Here is a 24757-nt window from a genome sequence, read left to right on the forward strand (position 1 = left end):
TCAGTAATGACTAAATAAAATTTTAAATAAAAATTATTTACTTAATAATAATCACTACTTAATCTATAAAATAGTTCGAAAGTAATATAATTACTTTGTCGTAAGCCTAAAAATAAAATCTACATATTTAACTAAATGTTAGACTGGTAAAAAAAGAAATTATTTAAAAAAATATAAAGGTAAACTATGCTAAAACTTATCTGGTATGACCAGAAGGTCAAACAAAAGATATAACGCTATCGCTGGCTGGACTGGGCATCCTAATGGTATGTTGGTGACAACACTGGAAATGTTATTCAGGTACACACACACACAACACAGAGCACTAGAAAACACGTCCTTTCACAACCACTGCTAGACAGAGACTTAAAGTTAATAAACTAGCAGGAAATAAAAACTGAAAGACAGGATGACAACAGATTTGGTTTTGAAAGATGGAACATTAATCTACAATAATTTGTAAATAGTGGAGTATTCTAATACTTAATTTCTAGAAATATCAAAAAAAATTTGAAAGCAAGTGACTATTACAGACTAAATATAAATAATTTTTTTAATAATTCAAGTCGTCTTCTGTTTTCTATTTGATTAGAGGAAATTAAGTTAAAACAATTATTAGATCAATAAAAAATAAAAATTTGATAGGGGTAGATGAGTTTAGGAATTTTGAAATAAAATATATTGTGGACTAAATATCAAACACTTTAGCCTGTTTATTTAATCTGAGTATGATATCAACAGATCTCCAGTTGAAATAAAAGACCCAATACTGGTACTTACTTTTAAAAATGGAGACAAGAAAAACTGAAGAATTTATAAATAACTTTGTTAGCCACGTTATCTAAGATAACTGAAAAGACAGTAATAAGACTAGTTATATTTTTTAATAAGATAAACTTTTTTCATTAGAATCAGTTTGGTTCTAGAGAAAAAAGTACACAGGATGTCCTTTTAAAAGTTATGTTTAAAATAACAGAATCAAAAAATAATGGTCATTTGGTTAAACAAATTATGGTAGGCTGAGATCAGAAGCAATTATTGGTGGTTTGAACTATACCTAATTAATTCAGAGAACAGGAAAATTTTGGGACACTATGACAACGTTTGCACATAATTCTATGTTTTGTTGTAGTTTAATGCTGTATTAGAAATTATACAAAATATGAAACTGATTTATGTATAATATGTTAGAGTTTAAATAAAAATGGGATATGACAAAATAGTCAAAAATAATTAATTATTATATTATAAATATTAATTAATATTTAATTTACAAGTGTTGAAAAAACCCAATTAAGATTATGTTAGGTATCATGCTATTGACTGTGTTAGGATTTTTTCCGGCTCCTGTAATTTGAAATCGTAAGCTGATAAAGAGAAATAGTTACGGGGGGGGGGGGGAGGTCTTCATTCTTGTGTTTCTTTTAAAGAACAAGTAAAGAAAATCAGATATGTAAAGAGCTCATAAATTTCATTTTCTTAAATCATATTGGCCATTCAAAATCTAAAAAATACTTTATCTTGCTCTTGTTGAATCTAAGTTACTAGGTTACAATATGGTCTTGCATGAAACACGTTAAAAGGTCAATTTTAAATGGAAATAAATACCTTAAATCTCTTTCAACATTTTGAAGGTTGAATATTTAATTTTTACGGTATCTCTATTTTTTTCAATATACTGAAAACCATTATGGAAAAAATGGGCAGAATAAAAATAATTTAAACAACATTACTGGGGATGCATATCATACTGGAATGTTATTACCAATTCAATCAAAACATGAATTATGTAAATATTTTTATAATTATCTAGCACCCAAACACACTACAAACACTTGGTATTTCACACTATCAAGAGAAATAAAAAAAAAACAAAATGTAAAAAATACAATCTCCTTAACACATTTTTGGCTTATTTCAATTGAAAAAATATAGATAATCTTTTTAAAATTAAACTGAAACTTTTCTTCTACTTAGTTCTGAATTAACTAAGTTTTACGCACAATAATCTCTCATGTAATAAATCTACAGAACTGTAAAACTTCTCTATCAGAGAAATTTTGTTAGGCATATGTTACATTTTCAAATTTAAAAAAAAATTAAGTTATAAACTGTTTACTCTTGAAAAACTATTCTGTCTAAAACAAATACAGATGTGTAAACTTAACTGGGTATTTATAAATTGAAATTGAACACTTAATAGAAATTACAAATTTATTTTTAATTCAATTTTATTCAACTTTACAACATCTTTATTTAAGAATATTCACTAATATTTTATACTTGTACTACATTTTATGGATTTACATTTAACAAGCTGAAGAAACAAATAACAGTATTTGACAATTAAAAAAGAAAGAAGACTTAAAATACCACTACTTACGTAATTTCATTGATAAAACTTGTCGTAATGCTGATACGCCTTTATCCGTACGTGCAGCTCTTTGGAATTGTATTAACTGTGGCTGATTGTAGGTCTCCTCGTTAATCAAATCACACTTTCTTAGTGCATCAAGAAGATCTCCTTCTATTGTTTTACGATTGGGATTCCTATAGAACGAATGTATACATTTTATTTTGCCCTAATATAAAAATAACGTAATTTTTCATATAGATTGCTGCAAATTCAGTATTTATAATTAACACATGAAAAATGTATATATCTTATGGAGTGTGTGTGTGTGTGTGTGTGTGTATATATATACATACATATCGGTAAAGAGTTTTTGGGGTTCAATAAATACTATTCAGTTATAGCTAACATTTAGAAGATTCTTATAATAATTACAGAAAAGTAGTAAATCCAAATCTTCCATATTGAATGGATATTGTATATGTAATTGTATTTTATGAAATGTAATGTATTATTTCTCACAGAAAGGGGTTAATTAATTGCTTTACACTGTCTGTCATCATAACCTTATTATGACTGTAACATATAGGTACTAGCCAGTATCTGTAGTGAATTATGATATCTATTGTATGACCAAATATCAGCTACATTTTGGTAGGACTGATTGGTGTGCTGATATGCAATATTATTAGCAATTAGTGAAAGGAACAGAAGTTTTTTTCACATATTTTCTTTTTTATAACCTTTCATGGCATCTTGTGTTCTTGGGAATGACTCCACCAATTTCAGACATGACTGGAGTCTCACCACTTCAGTAAAGGCACCTGAAAGACATTTCTATGCAACAAACAGCATCTGGAACCTATCACACAACAGATCCAATTTCCATAAAGAAAAAACAGATAAGTGATAATCAACCAAGAAGAAATACAACAGTAGATGTTCTACTGCAGAAAAAGACAACAAAAAACAGATATGTATAAACTTGCTGTTAAATTATAGCTGACAACATGTAAGATGTATTTCATTCTTATAATTGCAAGGGCTCAGGTAATGCATATCTCAGGTAGCAGAATACATTGAAGTCAATTCTTTTATTCTATAAATGATGTTTACATATTACATCCAGTATTAGAAATTAAGATGCCATTTCACTAAAAACATAATACATTTTAACTTATTTAATTATGGTGTCCCGTATCTTAATTTTTAAACTTTGGTAAGTTTCCAAGAACTTGAAAAGTTTTGATAATTTAAAAAAAAAATACATATAAATAAAATACATATAAAAAATACATATAATAGTCCTTCTACTATCTATTGTCTCCAATAATTTTTTTTTTAGTAGTATTGCAGCAGAAATTTCATCTTAGATACTTTTTTTTTAAGTAAGTAATGAAGAGCTTAAAAATATATATGTGTTCAATTCCAGAAATCATTAAAAAAAATGTAGGGCTTTACATGTGAATTATCAATCAGTTTTGGCAAACAGTTTTTCTGCAATGGTCATCAGCAGTATATAAATGGAAATCCCTCACTGACATCACTAATCCTCAAGTTATTTGAAAGCTAGAAAGATGAAATTCAGCATTTAGTTATCTCTTATGTGTTTACAAGAAGGAAAAACCACCTCTAAAAGTTGAAACTGAATTGAAGTGGTTTTGCAGTCATGTACTTCTAAAAGTAACTTTCTCAACAACTGAAAAAGGAAATAGGCGTTTCCCTTTTAACCACTCTAAAAATTGTAGAGATAAGCAATGACTCTCTAAATCTTGTTAATATATTGACTAAAAACAAAAAACAAATTGACTTGAATGGTAACTACTTTTAAAATTCAATGAAAATACATTTCAACAATACTTTGTAAACTACTCTTAACCATATGAAAGTATATAAAGGAGTAATTCCAGTTTATATTGCAAAAGCGAGCAAGAACTTTAACTTGAGAGCGATGAACTGCTGAGGTAGTAAATCTATTTAGTAGTGTTTTCATGTTTTTATTTTAGAATCAGTTCAGCTACAATGAATTTTCAAAAAACTTCCTACATCTAAATATTATATACTTACATGTTTAGTACTTAAAAATAACAACTTTTAACTGGTTAATTAATTAAATTAAAAATATGCTTGGATATTTTTCAGATAACTTCATAATTTTTTATTGTTTTGTACAATGATGCGTAAGGTAACAACGACTGCCATCATTTCCTTATGATGAAAAATTGCAGTTCAAGAAGTAGCTTAATTACATCATGGAGAATGACTGTCATGCCTTCTGTCAAGTGGTCAATCCTGATTGGGATTTTTTATTTTTAAGATTATGAGAATTCTGTAAAAGGGTATGTATGAGGGGCAATTATGCTATATGCAATACCTGTTTGGGCGGATAGGCTAAAATTTAAAAGCTACCAGGACATATTATTAAGAGCTCAACACCTTTTGATTATTAACGGTAATAATCGTTAATATTCAAAGTCGTTAATAATCGTTAATATTAACGGGCCACAGCCTCTTCACAGGGATGCCATGAAATATTGCAAAAAGCTTCATAATTAATTGAACCAAGACATTTATAATTATTAATTTAATGTTAATGAAGTATAAAAATAATGAAGATATATGAGTTTTATTTATTTTTATCTCTTACGATTGGTCATACTTTTACTTAGTGTAGGGCACCATGGTAAAATTTTAACTGAAAAAGGGCACTGTGATTCGGAAAATTTTGGGAACCAATCGTATATACAATAAAAATTTAATTGAATATGTTAACAAAGTATTTATTGAAAATACTATTGATCCAGAGGCATAAGTTTTGAATACGGGAAGGTGCAATTAGTTAATTCGAACAGGGACTACTAATCAAACCCTATGTGTATCTCAATGTCTATACACAACAAATGAAGAATAATGTAACAATGTGAAGGAAGCCTTTTGGACCATAATTCCAGAGTTGCTTTGGAATATATCAACAAAGACATGGAGACACACATTTCTGTGTATCTAACATGATATACAAAAGTATATAAATGTTCAAAATATGTACTAAATAAGAGAGTGCACATTTTTCTAAGAGTAACTTCTTGCACATGCTGCACATTAACTGAAGTAAATATAACATGAACTTTATAGTAAATTACTTTACAAAAATCATGTAAAATTAATATATTGTGTTTTCTGACAATAGGTTGATAATGTAGTGAACTCTTTAGCAACAAATTACCTTTGCAAACCTAAATAACCCTGCCCTGAGTAAGATAAAACAACAGCAACTTTTCTTTTTCTTATACGTTCCACTTCTGGACATGGTTTTTTTGCATCTGTATCATTTAAATCAGTTTCTTCAGCTGGACGCTTTAAGCTGGTTAAATTTTCAGTCTGAATACTTTCAACTTTTGACACAGTACTCATATTGCATAATACTTTAGCAACCGACTTCAAAGTATCTGAAACAAATAAATTATACATTTAACACTTAAATACGTTTCAGAAAAAAAGGAAATGCATTTCTAAAAAAATGAATATATTAAAAAAAAAAATTATTCACATCCACTTACTAACTACAACTGAAATTTACTAACTGAAAATTTTATTGATGAAATAAGGTTAACTGATTATTAGCTACTGTACAGTGAGAGTAATGTAATGTCTAGTGTTACACTGTCAGATGACAATTTTTATTACAATTCATATGCTGTAAATTTATAGCATATTTTCTTACATATACTGCTATCTATTTACTACATAATACAGTAATTTATTACATAAATACTTTTAAATTATTATAAGGAAATTAAGAGTTGTTTTATAGTAAAACATCCAGCAAGTTTTTTGTTGTCTGCAGATTATTGGTTTTGTATTTAATTTATATATACATTTTTCAGCCAAGTGATATTTCTAATATTAAGATTGGTTGCTATTTACTTGATGAAATGCTATTTATGAATAGGAAAGTGTAATCAACAACATGAGTAAGTTTTCTAACTGATTTGCTTTGTTGCAGTGACTACAAAGTATTGCTGTAAAATGTACAGATGTGACTCTAAAGATTGTTTTGAATGAACAACACTGCTACACACTTTTTGATTAAAATAAAATAAAAAATACAAGGGATTCAGATATCTGGTCTCGAGAACAGCCCTGTATTTTTTTCAACATAATTACAATGAAGTCCACACAACTGGCTGGAGGGATAAAAATTCAAGGTAGAAAATGTATCAACTCACCTCATGTCAGCATTACCAGATCGATTATTAGATATATAAAAAATTACCTTGAATAATATAAATACTATACGAGAGAGACAGTGCAAAACACTAAAGTCAACAGGTTATAGATCATTGCTTAGCTTAATTTTTTCAAAAAACAAAAAGTTGTATTCCTCTATTCAGAACAAGCCATTAGCTTCAGACCTCAACATTCAAGACTTCAACACAATGTTTAACAGTATAACACTTTCTTGCAAATCTTTATGGAGAATAACAAAGGAAGTATCATTTACATATTGCAGATTCTACCTGAAAGCTGATAAATCATTTACCAACAAAAATGGAAAAGCTATAAAGGATCAACTCTCTGGAATCCCATACTCTATCTTATGCGAATCAGAATGAATACCACAATTATTAACTGTCCTCATCTGCCAGTCAAATAAAAGAGGAATGCTAAAATCCTTGATACTACAGAAAGCCAATTTATCAGTCTAAATTTGATAATTAATACAATCTAAAGCACTAGAAAACCCATACACAACATAATTGTGGTTGATAATTTGAAATTCTCAAAAATTCCCAAATCACTCACTAGATTACTAGAATTTCATTTTTACCTGGTTTGAGAATATACAAATTAGGTAAAAACGATTATCGTATTAAGATTATTAACTTACATTTTTACAGTTAATTAGCTAAATTACACCACTTTTATGAATATGAATAAATAAATATACATAGTCTATGTATATTTTCAGGTCATAACCAAACAAAATGGTACTTAAGCTGAAATGAAATTTGTCACTCCTGAAAATTACATACCCATTTTTGAAATATTAAGCCCTCCATGCCAGGTTACTGAGAAAATGAATGAAGTGGTTTCCCTGTTGCTTTTTTTATTGAACCAAATGTAGTGTTGTATGTCACATGCAAAGACCCCTTAATACAGAGATATTCAGTTCTACTGGCTGTTTAGTAAACATTACTGCTTTCAGATAAAGCAACTCTGATTAGTATTTCTTGTACCTCTATGTTTGTACATTATAAACATCATAGAAAAAAGGTAAGAACACTGTAAATTAATAAATTAATGTGCTTCTGTTGAAAGACAGCACATTATCTCTCAATTAGTAGATGATAACTAAAGATTGAAACCTACTAAGATAAATTTAAAAATTAACAGAAAATTTAATCTTAGAATTATTTAAAGTTTATACAGTCCTCATATTAACCATTATCACTATTTTATTTATTTATTCATAATATTTATACTTATACTGTAAAAAGAATTTATTCATATTTATTTAAGCTAATCCATACCATTCTTATAAAGTTGAATAGAAGAGCATGATGAAAGGAGTAAGCAAGAAATGGACATTTTTAGTCCACTGAGAAACATGTTAGAAAGTAAGTAAAGAAACTTTACAGTACTGATTACACTGAAATAAAAATAAAAAAGAAAGTTATGAAAAACTTAACCCGTCACCACTGTACCGGCTTGTTTATTATAAGAATTTGAATACAAGGCTAACAGACTTCATAAAAGTTTAAATATTTTGGCAAGGATGTTGCTTAAATATTTTCTGCCATTTTCATAGAATTAAATATTTTAATTCTCTATTTGTAATGAAAGTAAAACATTCTCTTTACACCTAATCTATTTCAATATTTTCTTAAATACAAAAAAAAGGTCTAGACTGAATTGTCATATCAGTAAAAAGTAATAAAAAAAACTTAAATTATAGCATTTTAGATATTTAACAAAAAGTTCTTGAAGGGTTTTTATTATCTTTTTAATTTCATTTATCATCTACCTATGTGAAGGAAATTATAAAGCTAATTTACCATTTACGTATTTACTATCTTATTTTTAAAAATTACATTTTCTAACTTGAAGTAAAACAACAAAAAAGCTTTAACATTTATAAAATTCCTATAATTAGGGAAGGTAAAATTATTATTACACAATACTGAAAACTGTTCTCACCTGATTACACCTCTGGCACAGAAAAAATATACAGAATTTTCATTGAAAGAGAATAAAAAACTTCTTTAAAAAAATATGCACAGTAAAAAAGGAAAAGACATTTCATTTCTTCTAATTTTGACTTTTAGGAAGTCTGCATCAAATTAAAATGCTTCGTCACCAACTTCAAAAAGTAAAGATAAAAAATGAAAAAGAATAATGTTTTAATCAATAATGCATTTTTAAAACTCCATTTTATTTTTTAAAAAATTCAATATGATCACAAAAATGCTATATATATATATACACATACACACACAGCATTTTTATGTTATGGCAAGAATCCTCTACATTTAAACAAACACAAAACAAAAAGCATGCAGAAAAATTATGTAAAAAGGCCACTAATGAGTGTAAGCCAAGACTATCTGGAATACAGAATATGTATTATTTTTCTAACTAACTTTCTAGAGTTTTAAGTTACCTGGTAAAAACTTACAATGGGACCACCAGAGAAACTTTTTGTTGTATCCTCTACATTAGACTGACTGTTTCTGTGAGTTTTTTTTTAGAATTCATTAGAGAACTTGTGATGAGAATAGAACAGCCTTGTATTGATGGAGTTAAATTTAATTAAAATCTTATAATTTTTATTAATGTTATTCTTCATTTATTACCATTATTTATTTTTTTCAAGTCATGCTAATGATTGCCAGATTCAAAAAAAGAAAGAAAGTTTTCAATTTAATCCTTATGTAATTTTTTTGTGTATGCTAAGGTCTTTACCAAACAGATCGATTTAAATTTTTTAAACTTACAATGGGACCACCAGAGAAACATAAAATAAAAAATTTAAATCGATCTGTTTGGTAAAGACCTTAGCATACACAAAAAAATTACATAAGGATTAAATTGAAAACTTTCTTTCTTTTTTTGAATCTGGCAATCATTAGCATGACTTGAAAAAAATAAATAATGGTAATAAATGAAGAATAACATTAATAAAAATTATAAGATTTTAATTAAATTTAACTCCATCAATACAAGGCTGTTCTATTCTCATCACAAGTTCTCTAATGAATTCTAAAAAAAAACTCACAGAAACAGTCAGTCTAATGTAGAGGATACAACAAAAAAATGTAATTATTGTATGTTAAAGCCATAATATTTATTTCATGCACATGCATGTTCAAACATACACAAGTTTGTTTCAGGACTCAGGGAACTTCTGATGGCAATACATTCACTCAAGTTAAATGTGTAGTATAACATGAAAAAGTAAAAGCAGTTCTATTACATAAAACAGAACACAATTATTCTAAGTAAATGAAGTTTTCTTTCCAATATGAAACACTTCTATTATGAAGAGTTTGTAACAGAAGAAACCAGCGTTTATTATGATATTTTAACCATTCAGTCTCCCACACAATGTCACAATCAAGTTAATCCCTCTCTCACTTAGGTAATGCAACTATTATTTTTCAAATAATAAAAAAAAATTTCAATATTTTTCATTTAAAAAAAAATATTATTATTTTCATGTTTCTATTTTATTACATAATGATGAAATTATTTTTACTTCTTTCTATAATTACACGTGCAAAATTACATTAACGTAAATAAAATTTTTAATACAAACTAAAAATAAAAAATAAATTAATGACACAAGTTCAATTGCAGGCTAATCATATATGTTTTTAATCAATAAAAATCAGAATAAAAATTTTGAATCAGAAATAAAATTAAAGAATTAAGAGGGATCAACTCCAGTCCAAGGTATTTGAGCCAGCTAAAAATACAGTCTATTAAAAATGTGGTTGTAATATTTGCATGTTCTTTGTCATATTAGTTACTATCACAAGATTATATGCATTGCTACCATAACAGCAATGCATATAATCTTAACAATAAAATATAACCTACCTTTTCTTCCTCACATACTTTCAAAACAAATTGTAACCTTATATTGTTCCCCCCCTCAGCCCTAAAGTGGATTATGTTCTTCATGAGTGACTGTAATACTAAATACTAGTACAAAAAAAGGAGGGAATAAAATTAAAATTAATCTAGCATACCAGGTGCTAGTAAAATTAATGTTTAATTATTATTGTAATATTAGAAAAATAAAATCTAAAAACAAACTTTTTAAATAGATATTTCCTGAGCTCGGAACTGAGATGCTATCCATTAGTAATGAGCAGTAGGATGTAGTTAATTTAAATTACCTACTTTTCATGTAGTTATGGTATGAAATACACTAACCAAACATTAACATTCTTATCTGAAACACCAATTACCAATTAATCCCAAGAGACTAACATAGTTTAGTAATAGACATATCATTTCTGAATTCTTAGTACCATTCTAGGAAAAATGGTGTCTTTCAGTATATTTTTTTTCTTCTAAGCAATTAAAAATATATAAGTATTACTGTTAGTCACTTATGATACTGACTTTAAAGGCTATGTATTATGTTAGAATATTAAAAAAAAATTGTCAAATAAATCAGGCCAATTCATTCATGCGATTCATTTGCTGAAGATTTCAAAAACAGGATTTAGTTTTTATAGCTTGCTTGGATTTTTTTAAACATACTATACATTCAAATGGCTAAACAAATTTTCCCCCCCAAAAAAAAAAAACAATATTATTAATAAAATATTTATGTATATGTAGCTGCCTCCATCCTTGTTAAAATGGTCACTTTCAAAGATTACAGAATGGTGAAATTTAGCTGAACAGAGATGTGAATTTGGAACCTACTGGAAAAAACAAGCATGTTACCGCTCTGTTATGGAAGTTGGCACCAGGACTAATATGTATATAACATATATGTATTTGTTAAACAAGTGGAAATGCTATCTGAATTATTTTCTTTAAATTATTTACACCAAGTTAGTATAATGTCATAACTCTCACCTAATGACAACGTTTCATTACTTATAACAGATCATCACTTTTATCTACTAAATAGAGCATTCAACATTAGATAATTATTAAATTTTACCAAATACAGAACACTGTGTTATTAGTTCAAAGTGACTAGCTATATTAGTAATTCACAAGATTTTTTAAATATATTTTATTGTTTTTAAGAGAAGATGATGCTATTTTAAGTAGTAAAAATTAGCTATTATTAGAAGAATGATATCTTACTACAAACTGACTTTGCGGAAAGCAAACAGTTTATATATATAAATAAATTTAATTTTATCTATTTATTAAGGTATCACACTTGAAAAGCTCAACAACCATGCTTAAATATGTAAATGATACAATTACTTATTAAGTAAAGATTTTCTAACTTCAAAAGAAATCAATTTTTTATAATTTCTTTTGATTTAGCTAATTAATATACTAATATTAACCGAATCTATTTATTCAAAAAATCTTTAAAACTTGATTAATAAATATTTCACTAATTACTTTTAATCCATCTTTTATATTCTTTCATTGTTGCAAATCAGTTGCTTAACAGCTTTTTTTGAAGCCAAAGGGGTTCTGAGGTTCAAATACTAGAAAGTTTAATTGCTTTTATACAGATTTGAATACTAGACAGTGGATATCAGCGTAATTTGGTGGTTGGGTTTCAATTAACCACAAATCTTAGGATGTGCCTGAGTCTGCACATAACTACATCTCATTTACATGTCATAAATATCATCCTCATTTCATTGGGTAGAGGGGAGTTGCTTAATGTTAATTGAACAGATTGTAACTTACACATTAAAAAAATAAAAATAAATATTATCTTCCAAAGGGAAAAATACTGAACACACATCTGTGAAATTTTTTAAAATTTACACCTTCACAACAGTGCCTCAGATATTTTGCAGATTATTTACCGGCCACTTATTAGAACTGATCTTTTGGATTAGTAGATAACACTATACAAGCTGCAAATAATGCTAAAAAATTTGAAACAAAAGCTGCAATACAGAATTTAAAAATAAAAAATGTCCACTGCTCTCTTTAAAAAAAACTATGGTTTAACACTGATGAGTCATATACTCAAATAATGGTATAATTACACAGTACAATTTGAGTTTTACAAAGTATACTACAAATAATATACATAATATGCCTAAGTACTTATATAAGAAGGTATTTGCACAAACTGCATTCTCCATTGAACATTTTTATAAAAATTCCAGACATCACAACTCATACCAAGAGAAAACTATAAACAAGTTTGCACATCTTAATGTATTTCACATAAATTAGTATAAATTAAATTTTAACAGAGTAATGAATAAAAAATTCTTCTTTCTTGTTTAAAATGTGGTTAATTCTCACCAATACCATCAAATTTTTAAGGGTGATGCCATTCAATCATAATAAAAATAATAACAGCAATAAAAATAACACTGTCAATATCAGATAACAAATGCAACTTATAAAAATAACACTGTCAATATCAGATAACAAATGCAACCAATAAATTGAGATTCAGGAATCTTTAAGTCTATTGAATAGTAAGTATATAATAAAACTGATTAAAAAACCCAACCAGATATCTTATCTTACATAAGCGTACATATATTATACATTGTGCTTTTATCTAAAATAAATATCAGAAAGCCAAATTATAATTAATAAGAATATCTATAAAAACTCTTAATGATTTCAGTTATATACTAACACCTTAAAAAAATGAACTACTAACAAATTAAAACAACACAAATTTAAGCAAAAATAAACTTATACTACGGATTACATGAATAATGGTTAGATTAAAAAATAGCACTAACAGAGTTAAGAAAGAGATTAGGTTTTTTCATTTCATAAAGGAAACTTAAACTTATATAAATGAAAACAGATTAAATTTCATCATTAATTATAAAATAGAATTTAATTACTTAATTCAGTTGTGTATTGGGGTATTACAGTATTAAAAATTTGTTTTAGTATCCTTGACATGCACACCATCTTTAAAAAAATATGTAAAACCAACTTTAAACCATTCATAGTACATTTTCATATAACATGAAAGTTATAAAAACGTTATTTAAGGTGAAGCAACCTTTTGTTCTAAATCAAGTTTCAGGCTGCTCAGAGAATGCTTGAGTACTTTTGTGCTAATTTTACATTAAGTTTTGAAGGATCTGTGTTACTGGTGTTAATTCAATGAGTAGAGATTAAAATTGTTTGTTCAATTTATGTTATTTTTATGTGTTTGAATATTTTAAGTAGCTCAAGTTTTGGTTTTTTAGTAAGATTTAAATATTGCTTATGTGCACGTTTAATTTGTTTCAATGAAATGGTTTGCAAAAGTGAATTCAGTGGTTAAGTTGTTTTATATCCTTCTTTATTTTGTGAAAAGCGGTACCCTAATTCTCCTGCATAGAAGTAATGCAGTTAGGACAGTAAATTTGTATATCTCAGATATTTTTTCTATTATTGTGATATCAGAGTTATTGTCTCACAATATCTAATCTGTTTTATAAGAGAGGTTCTGTATCCAATGCTTTTGTAAATATAGGGGTCTTTTTTATTTTAGCCTAACTGTTAACATAGGCGATTGTTATTAATAACCTGTTATCATCCAAATGAATCTGTATTATGCACTGGACTGTGTAGGACGAACCTTGATTCAGAGTGAAAATTAATTCAGGCAAGTTGTTACAACTTTTGCCAATAAATTCAACTGTACTGACCAGATTCAAAATTTTTTTTAAACAAAAATTTTACATAATTTCATTTATAAATTTTCAAAACAAATAACGTAATAAACAAAAGCACAAAACTGCTAGCCATAAATTTCTAGATGCAGCTATGGAATAATATTTTTTATGAGATAATTATTAGAAAGATACAATAAATAAAATGATATAACTATATTATATATATATATACATGAGAGTCATTCAATAATTAAACAGACAAACATTTTTAGTAATGGAAGCGCTTAATGCAAGCAATTGAAACTTTTTGTTAATAGATAGTTGGCAGCCTTGCAAAGAGTTTTGGTCAGCTGTTTGATTAATATTTACGTAAAAATAACCTCTAAAGTCTTAATTATGATGGCATGTCCACCCAAAGAAAGTAATTTTGAAAAACAGCGTTCTGTGACCCGATTTTTACTTTCAGAACATGTATAATTGTCAGAAATATTCTCTCGGATGATCAAACAATAAGACAGTCGTTGCATGAACCTGCGAGTTTTTACATGTGGGTTGAAAAGTTTAATAGTGGCCGCAAAAGCACGACTGACGAGTACCAATCAAGGTGTCCAGTAACACAGTCGACCACGGCATTAGATTCTCACACTGATTCACTTATCCAAGAAGACTTACAGTTGAACAAATTACTCAAAAATATTGAGTAATTGTTGGCACAACTCATTCTACAATTTAAAACTAACTGAATTACCATAAGGCTTGTGCAAGGTGGGTTTCCAGAGAACTTAACATTCATCACAAGTTGAGAGATTTCGCATTTGCATTGAACTCAAAAATCATTTCAGTAACAAAGATGATGCATTTTTGGACAAGATTTTAACCTATTATGTAAGCTGGATAATCATTTTGAGCCATATTCCAAGCGTCAAAGCATGAGTGGAAACATCCTGACTCTCCTGTCCATAAGAGATTCAAAACACAACCATTGGCTGGTAAAATCATATCAACCATCTTTTGTAGTGCACATGGTCCGATTTTCTGTGATTACTTGGAGGAGCGATACACTATCAACAGCCTCTACTATTCAGCCATGATTGAGAACAAAGAAAAGCCCACACTGAAGAGGAAATGTCTGGGATGGCAGAAGAAATGCGTGCTTCATCTTCAAGACAACGCTTGACCTCATAGAACACAACTGAACTGGAATCTATGGCAAAGTGGGTGGGGGAGCTCCTACCTCATCCTCCTTACATCCCTGGGTTGGCCCCTTTGGATTTTTATCTGCTTGGTCAAGGTAAAAAATTCTTCGCTGAGGGGATAAGAAGACTTGTAGAAAGATGGGACAAGTACAGAGAAGTTGGCGGGGATTACATGGAAAAATAGACAAAAAAATTGTTTTTTTTGTCTTATTTATTTAATAAACTATTTTTCCTGAACAGCTATTTGTCTGTTTATTATTCAATGGCCCTTGTATATATATATATATATAAATTTTCTTTTCTAAAGTCAATACTTATAAGACCCATATTCCTCTGTACCAACATATTGTATTTAAAAAAAAAACAGCTTGAACAACCCAATTACAGAAATACAACGTAAATGAAATGACACCTTATTTTTCTTTTCTTTATTCCAGTAACACTTTCGCGGAATCCCGCATCATCAGTTGTATATGAATTATATAAACTTACATATCAAAACATAACAATTTTTTTAGAAAAAACTAAAAGTTTAAAATTAAAATTACTATTATATATATAGAAAACATGAAGTCAATTAAATAAAATAATTACATATATTTAAATATGATGTCAATTAAGAACTACAAATTAAAATTAACTTTAAAGATAAAATAAGTAAAAGATTTATACCATGTAATCTGCCCAGCCAATGTCACATTACTGAGTAATTTGAAATTATTTACATACATTCTGATTAGATATATTTTTATGTAAAAACATGATGCCATATGTTGCTGTGTTGGCAGCATGTTTTTACATAAAAATAGATATAATCAGAATGTACGTAAATAATTTCAAATTACTCAGTAATGTAACATTGACTGGGCAGGTTACATGGTATAAATCTTCTACTTATTTTATTTTTAACGTTAATTTTAATTTGTAAATCTTAATTGCCATCATATTTAAATATATGTAATTATTTTAGTGAAAACTTCTTTAGGTGCGTTGTGTCAGAATTTTTTGTACATACGAATTACATGGGAACATGGGAAAAAAATCACTAACTCATAATCAAAATCTGTAATGTAACACAAGACGCTAAGCATACATATATGAAAGAGAAAAAGGCAGAGAGCGAGAATATATATACGCATATATCAGTGTATAGTATAATATATAATAGCAGAGGATGGGGTGGTGGAAGAAAAAACTGCCAGTGATTCACAATAATTCTCCCTCTCTTTCTCTCTTTCAATATACATGCCCATACACGCGTATAGATTAGTATACGGTAAAGATAGACTGTGAATTATAGTTAACCATACCACGTTGCTTCTTGGTTGTGCTTGTGTATATATATATATATACATTGAAATGTTTGTTTATTATATGTCAAAGTGTTTGTCGACCAGTCCTGTGATGGCCACATTTTTTTTTTAATTTAAATGACCAGGTTTTCTATATACGATAGTAATTTTAATATTTTAATCTTTAAATTTTTTCTAAAAAAATTGTTATGTTTTGATATGTAATTTTATATAATTCATATAAAACTGATGATGCGGGATCCCATGAAAATGCTATTGGAATAAAGGAAAGAAAAATAAGGAGTCATTTCATTTACTTTGTAATTCTGTGCTTGGGTTTTCAAGTTCATTTCTGATTATAAAAAATACAATATATATATATATATATATATATATATATATATATATATATATATATATATATATAAAACTTAATAGTTTCTTTTTTAAAGTTAACTACTTATGTAGAAAAGCAGCATCTAATGTATTTAAGCTATGAAAAAATTTGCTTGAATGATAGCAAATTGGATGCTAACTAAAATCAACATACTGAATATGTATAAAAGATACAATAGTTTTTTTTTCAAAAACATAATCTGCACATGGTAATACATCATTTGGTGCAGATGTACTGTATTAATTTATTTTCATCTGACATTATATGAATAAACATTTTATTACAGCCTTCCAGAACAAAGAAATAGAATGAAATATAACAAATTAGACTGATATTTTTTATTAAATATAAATGTAAAGCAGTATAGAAACTATAATACTAATGAAAGTTAGGCACCACAAAGACCTTCTGGAATATTTTTACTATTTATTTTGAATCACTTAAAAAAAAAAATATATATATATATATATAAAACGTAAATCAACTTAATCCACCAAAGTGCAAAAATAAGAAAACTCTTTATCTTATTTTTTATTTATTATTTTTATTTTTTGTTTCTTTATAATTTTTACGATAGTACTTTTGCAGGATCCCGCATCATCAGTTGTATATAAAATTTGTATACAATTACATATTAAACACAAAATATTAAGAGATTAAAAGATTAAAATTACATATACATATGCAATTCATTAAAATAAGAATAAAAACATATAATAGCCTGTACGTGGCTAGTCAAATACTAATACTGTGCTTTTTTTTTTTTTTGTCTAGAGTCATTTGACTGGTTTGATGCAGCTCTCCAAGATTCCCTATCTAGTACTAGTCGTTTCATTTCAGTATACCCTCTACATCCTACATCCCTAACAATTTGTTTTACATATTCCAAACGTGGCCTGCCTACACAATTTTTCCCTTCTACCTGTCCTTCCAATATTAAAGCGACTATTCCAGGATGCCTGGAATAGTGTGGCCTATAAGTCTGTCTCTTCTTTTAACTATATTTTCCAAATGCTTCTTTCTTCATCTATTTGCCGCAATACCTCTTCATTTGTCACTTTATCCACCCATCTGATTTTTAACATTCTCCTGTAGCACCACATTTCAAAAGCTTCTAATCTTTTCTTCTCAGATACTCCGATTGTCCAAGTTTCACTTCCATATAAAGCGACACTCCAAAGATACACTTTCAAAAATCTTTTCCTGACATTTAAATTAATTTTTTGATGTAAACAAATTATATTTCTTACTGAAGGCTCATTTAGCATGTGCTATTCAGCATTTTATATCGCTCCTGCTTCGTCCATCTTTAGTAATTCTACTTCCCAAATAACAAAATTCTTCTTCCTCCATAATCTTTTCTCCTCCTATTTTCACATTCAGTGATCCATCTTTGTTATTTCTACTACATTTTATTACTTTTGTTTTGTTCTTGTTTATTTCCATGCGATAGTTCTTGCGTAGGACTTCATCTATGCCGTTCATTTTTTCTTCTAAATCCTTTTTACTCTCGGCTAGAATTACTATATCATCAGCAAATCGTATCATCTTTATCTTTTCACCTTGTACTGTTACTCCGAATCAAAATTGTTCTTTAACATGAATGTTAAATTCTTGCAAGTGTTGTACAGGAAAATACCTTATCTGCTAGTTCCATATAAAGATTAAAAAGTAACGGAGATAGGGAACATCCTTGTCGGACTCCCTTTCGTATGTTCTTCAATTGTTACTGTTGCTGTTTGGTTCCTGTACATGTTAGCAATTGTTCTTCTATCTCTGTATTTGAGCACAATACTGTGCTATCTAAATAAATGAATAATGAAAGTTATTTTCAATTATATATTGTTTCATTAAAATATTATATTTTTCAGTGTACATAATAACAGGTGTATTAGTTTTATCAGATTTTAATATGACACAATTATTTTAATGAAACAAAAACCCTACTAATAATACATTTTTAAAAATAACAAAAAGTTTAATTACAAAATATCAAACTATTTTTGATTATAACAATAATTTAAGATACCATACAAGATTATACCCTTTTGAACTGTTTGCTCCAAAATTAACAGGACTTCCAAAACTACATAAATCTCTATGTCAGCATAGAGATGCTGACATAGAGGTCAGCATCTCTATGCGACCTTTGATTGATTTTACATCTGCTCCATCTTATATTATTTCCAAAATTATAAAAAAAATAGTTATAACATAAAAAATGGGTACAAATTGGTAGGTAAATTTAAAAACTTAACAGCTGGCGGAAACACTAGGATGGTGAGTTATGATGTAAGTAACATGTATCCTAGGATACCTACTGATAAAACCATTCATGTAATAAAAAATAAATTAACAAATAATCATGATGACCCTAAATTTATTGATAACATCATCACTATTATAAGGAAAATATGTCAACAAAATTACCTTGAGTTTAATAACAAGTGTTGTACAGGAAAATACCTTACCTGTGGGATTTCCTTTATCTGCTATCATGTCAGAGATATTCTTACAGGATTTTGAGAGTAAAATTATCTATGGCATTATTCACAAACATAAGGTTTTATTATGAACTCATTATGTTGATGATGTTTTTGTCGTTATGATCCAGTTATAAGTAATGAACACCTCATAATTTTAAATAAACTTAATTCATATTATAATAATTTAAAATTTACTTTTGAAATATATATAAACAGACAATAAATTTTCTAGATGTTATTATTGAAATTAACAAAAATAATCAAATTGTAACTTCAGTATACAGTAAACCTATAGCCAATAAAACAATTCATAGAAAATCAAATCATCCTTGGTCTCATAAAATTAACATATATACAAATATGATTAATAATGTATTTTATCCATTATACACAAAATAATAAAGAGAAATTAAAGACAGAAATAAATACTATAAAACAAATTGCAATTCAAATGGATATACTGCTTTGTTAATTAATATAAAAAAAAAAACAAATATCAAAACTTTAAAACTAATGCATAACACACAGACAGTTGATAACATTTACTTAAAATATTCATACACAAATAGTATTGTTGAAAATATAACCAAAGTTTATGACAAGGATAAATTTAAACCTGCATATAAACTAGCAACCACATAATAAAATATTTAAAAAACATTAATAATACTGATTTATACAATTTATGTGGGTTTTATAAGATAAAATGTAAAGATTGTGAGGATATTTATATAGCTAAAAACAATAGATTGTTTAAAGCCAGATTTTATGAACATTTTAGTTATCATAAAAATAAAAAATTGGGCTTTTCTAATGTTCCGGATTACCATATAAATAATAAACATTCTATTTCTAATGTTAATACTAATTTAGAAATATTGGAAATTAAAAAGGAGATATAAATAAAAAATTAGATATCTTAGAAAAATATTATATATGCAAATATAAGCAAAGATTCAACTTAATTCAACCTACAGACAGATTTTGAAGGAGATATATTCATAAAAACTGCAATTGATAGCTGCACTTTCCTAGATAATACATGAAATTTTCATATATTTAAATAGCACAGTATTAGTATTTGGCTAGCTACATACAGGTTTTATTATACCATACAGGTTTTATTTTACTTGATGACTTCATATGCCTTTATATATGCATATGTAATTTTAATCTTTTAATCTCTTAATATTTTGTGTTTAATATGCAATTGTATACAAATTTTATATACGACTGTGATGGGGGATCCCGCAAAAGTACTGGTGTAAAAATTATAAAGAAAATAAAAATAAAAAATAAGGTAGTTTTCTTATTTCTGCACACTTGGGTGGATGATATGGGTCTTGATAGGATTGATTTTTAGAAGAAAAAATATATAAATACAAGGTCTGTAAATAAAGTAATGATACTAGTTTTTTTGACACCCAAAGTGGCAATACTGTAAAGTTACTAGTAAACATATGGTTATATGAACAGCTGATTTATATTAGGTATTAATATTTTTAGTCTCTATTGTTGCCATGTGAGACGTGAACAAACATTTTGTGAAACGAGTTTTTGTTGTGCATTACAAAAATGAGTGGTACTAATTATGAGCAACATTGTGCAATCAATTTTTGTGTTAAACTTGGTGAGAATGCTACTGAAACTTTTTCAAAACTGAAAAGAATGTATGGAAATGATGCTCTGTCATGAGCCCAAGTTTTTAAGCGGTTTAAAGCATTTTCAGGTGGCCAAGAATCAGTTACATTCCAATAAAGCAAAAATTAACAGATAAAAATTCAAAACCATTGTAATTTGTTTCTTTGATAGTAATGGCATTGTCCATAAGGAGTTTTTTCCTACAGGAAGACTGCAAATCAATATGTTTACCAAGAAATTCTTGAAAGACTGCGGAAAAGAGTTGTCTGCATGAGACCAGCCATCAAAACAACTCGATGCTGCATCAATGATAAAGCAGCTTGTCACACTGCACTCTCAATTAATACGTTTTTGGCAAAGAAAAATATTCCTGTATTTTCTCAACCACCTTATTCACCTGACTTGAGTCCCTGCGACTTTTTCCTGTTCCAGACTTTAGAAAAACACCTCAAAGGACACCATTTTTGAACAGTAGAAAATGAATAGTAACCAACAATCTGAAGGATATTCCGGTTTCCGAGTTCCAACACTGCTATGAAGAGTGGAAAAACCATTTGAAGTGTTGCATGGCTTTCCAAGGGAACTATTTCAAAGGTGATAAGAGTCCATGTACAATAGGATTTGAAACTAAAAAGTTTTTCTGAACCAGTCTCATTAGTTTATTTACAGAGCTCATATATATACTCTTTCTTTTATGATTTTCACAGTTAAGTTAAATAAATAACAAAAGCTATATGTTAGCTTAAAAAATAATCAGATACAGCTGATCTTAATCCATAAACAGAGATAATATAAAAACATTCTACTTCATTTCGCAGCAAGTCATTGATATACATTTTTATAGATACAAAAAATGTCTACATAAACCACACAGAGATATATTTTAGATGTACATGTATTTTATGTTTTACCAATAAATCAGGGGTGAATTCAGGTATCTTCAACAATGACTTGATAATGGTACAAACAAAAATTTCACATCCACACCTTCAGGATATCACTGTTATCAAGAATAACATACATCAATTTAATAGTTCATACTTTTTTAAAACTGTAAACCTATACCTTATTATGTAAATATTAATCTAAGAATCATCTGAGGATGATTGGCATTAACCATACTGTAACAGAATCTTTCAGAACCTTTTCTTTAATGAAAATAAGTAGTTCTTGAGAAGCATATATGAACACAATTTGATAATTATTCTGAATATACCAATTAAATTAAATATATAAATTTACATAAACTGGTTAACAATCCCTTGAACACTTATCACACTAAATTTATAACTGCTAAAATGTTTAAAAAAATTCAACAATTATGTGTCCACTAACCTTAAACAAAATTTCATAAGATTTATACAAGTTATACTAATAAGACAATTTTTTATGAATACCTCAAAAGAATTAATCTGATTTAGTTTACAATTAGTTTGATTTACTTATAGAGGAACAGTTGTGAGCACATTTTTGCCATAACCAAATTTTGCTATTTGTAGGAACCTACACACGGCAACCTGGTTAAAAATGCTTACATAATATATATTTTTATTTGTTCAACATTATAGTATTGTTTTGACTATTAAAATCAATAACCAAACTATTTTTTTAATTTTTTTTTTATGAAAGTTTATTATTTGTCAATTTATTATTACCAGTCAAATTTTATTTATTAATCAGTATAAATATCATAACTCTCATTTCAAAATTGAATAAATATATTTACAAGTGTGAGTACGAATTTCATTTTTTATATAAAGATGGAATTATTAAATTGTTGAGACATATATTTTCAAATAAAATCTGGTTTTACTTTTAATACAGATAAAGTTTAATTAAAATAAAAAGGAAAACGCATGTACAACACTATTAAAAGAAATCTTACATTAAATTACAATGCAATATTACTGGGACAAAAAGAACCTTAAATAAAAAATAGAAAACAAATTTTTATAATGCTTTCTTTACATTAGGATATTTTCTTAAATTAATAAAACAGTAAAATTTCAGAAACAATTATTAGAAATTTTGAATTAAGCAGCCAGTGATAATCACAGTGTAAAGAGAAAAAGAGGGGATAAGTCGGTGGTCACCAAATGGGTCACAGAAATATTACAAAATCAGCTGGCAGATTACATGCTAAAAGAGTATCACTAATATGGCTACACATATCCTGAAATCTGGTTTAAAATTCTATTAGTTTGTAGTCTGAGGATAAATTTTTCTAAGAGCTGACACAATTAAAGCTATCAACTATTATGTCAGAACCTATTCTGAACAAATATTTGTGGTTGTACATTGGTAGGCTCATCCTCCAATCAAGTTATTACATTTCCAGTCATGGCCAAACTATCCTAAAAAGTTGATATTATTATTACAATACCTAAATATTATTTTCTTGCATTGTCAAAAGTAAAATTATAAATATTCTATAAATAACATCTATACAATCAAATGGAATCCTGAACTGTTCCATCAAAACTAAAATGAATATCTTATATCTGTTGGCGGCCCTGCATGTGAAACAAGCCTCTCTCGCTTTTTCTATTTAGCCTCCGAAACCACCATAAGGTATTACTTCAGAGGATGATATGTATGAATATAAATGAAGTACAGTCTTAAGACGTCCATTCCCTGAGGTGTGTGGTTGATTGAAACCCAACTACCAAAGAACACCAGTATCCACGATCTAATATTCAAATCCATATAAAAGTAATTGCCTTTAATAAGAATTGAACCTTGGAACTATGACTTTGAAATCAGCTAATTTGCAATGATGAGTTTAACCACTAGACCAACCCAGAGGGTTGTGTGAACTAAGCCACAATATTTTTTTTTACTTTTTTCATTCAATAAACTAATTCTCAATTGAATTTGAATCTCAAATATATAAAATGCAAACACAAACATAACAATCACAAATTTACTATTACTGTTTTAGTTTTTATCATTAGTAGTTACTAAATAGTATTAAAAAAAGAAGATTATTACACGTTCATCATAGTCGAACCAAAGGGCTGCCCTTAAATTATCTTATGTAACAAAATAGTAAGATCTGATATGATGTAGGACCTCTTCGTAAATCTTTGTCAAGACTAAACGTTGAAAAGAATGTTTCACTAGGTTCAGCCCATGCTGCAGCAAGGAGAATGCTGAAATATTATCTGTAATGAATGCAGGTTTTCCATGAGCTAACTAATGCTGATTATGCTAAAAGGGTTCACTGTTGTCAATGGTTCAAGAACTTCATTATAGGTAACATTGACATTTAAGTGTTTTTCACACATGAAGCGTGGTTTCATCTTGGTGGTTATATTAATAGTCAGACTACCAAATTTAGGGTACTGAAAACCTGCACATTTCTTTGAATCTCCCCTATACCTACAAAAAATAGGTGTATGGTGTGCAGTTTCCAGCCAACAAATAATAGGTCCCTTGTTTTTTTTTTTTAAAAACTGTTGATGCTGCTGTTACCAAGAAATTATTCAGCAGTTGCCTTACTGCAAGGAGGTAAACATGACTGCTGGTTGCAACAGGTCAGCATCACTTGCCATACAGCTTGCTCTACTATGGATGCTACAGAATTTTTTT

The 24757-nt window shown here is 27.9% G+C and overlaps 1 protein-coding gene across 1 annotated transcript in view; it reads right to left on the bottom strand.

Moving 5' to 3' along the window:
- The window catches only part of Pus1 (Pseudouridine synthase 1), a 50605-nt gene that overhangs the window by 23192 nt on the left and 2656 nt on the right, over window positions 1-24757 (bottom strand). Inside the window, exons 2-4 of the mRNA XM_075366366.1 lie at window positions 7885-8003; window positions 5577-5799; window positions 2384-2550 (exon numbers count right to left, since the gene is read on the bottom strand). Coding sequence (XP_075222481.1) covers window positions 2384-2550; window positions 5577-5799; window positions 7885-7963 — 469 coding nt within the window. The 5' untranslated portion in view covers window positions 7964-8003. The remainder of the gene's footprint in view (window positions 1-2383; window positions 2551-5576; window positions 5800-7884; window positions 8004-24757) is intronic.

This window comes from Lycorma delicatula, chromosome 5 (assembly GCF_047948215.1).
Source record: "Lycorma delicatula isolate Av1 chromosome 5, ASM4794821v1, whole genome shotgun sequence".
Taxonomy (NCBI): domain Eukaryota; kingdom Metazoa; phylum Arthropoda; class Insecta; order Hemiptera; family Fulgoridae; genus Lycorma; species Lycorma delicatula.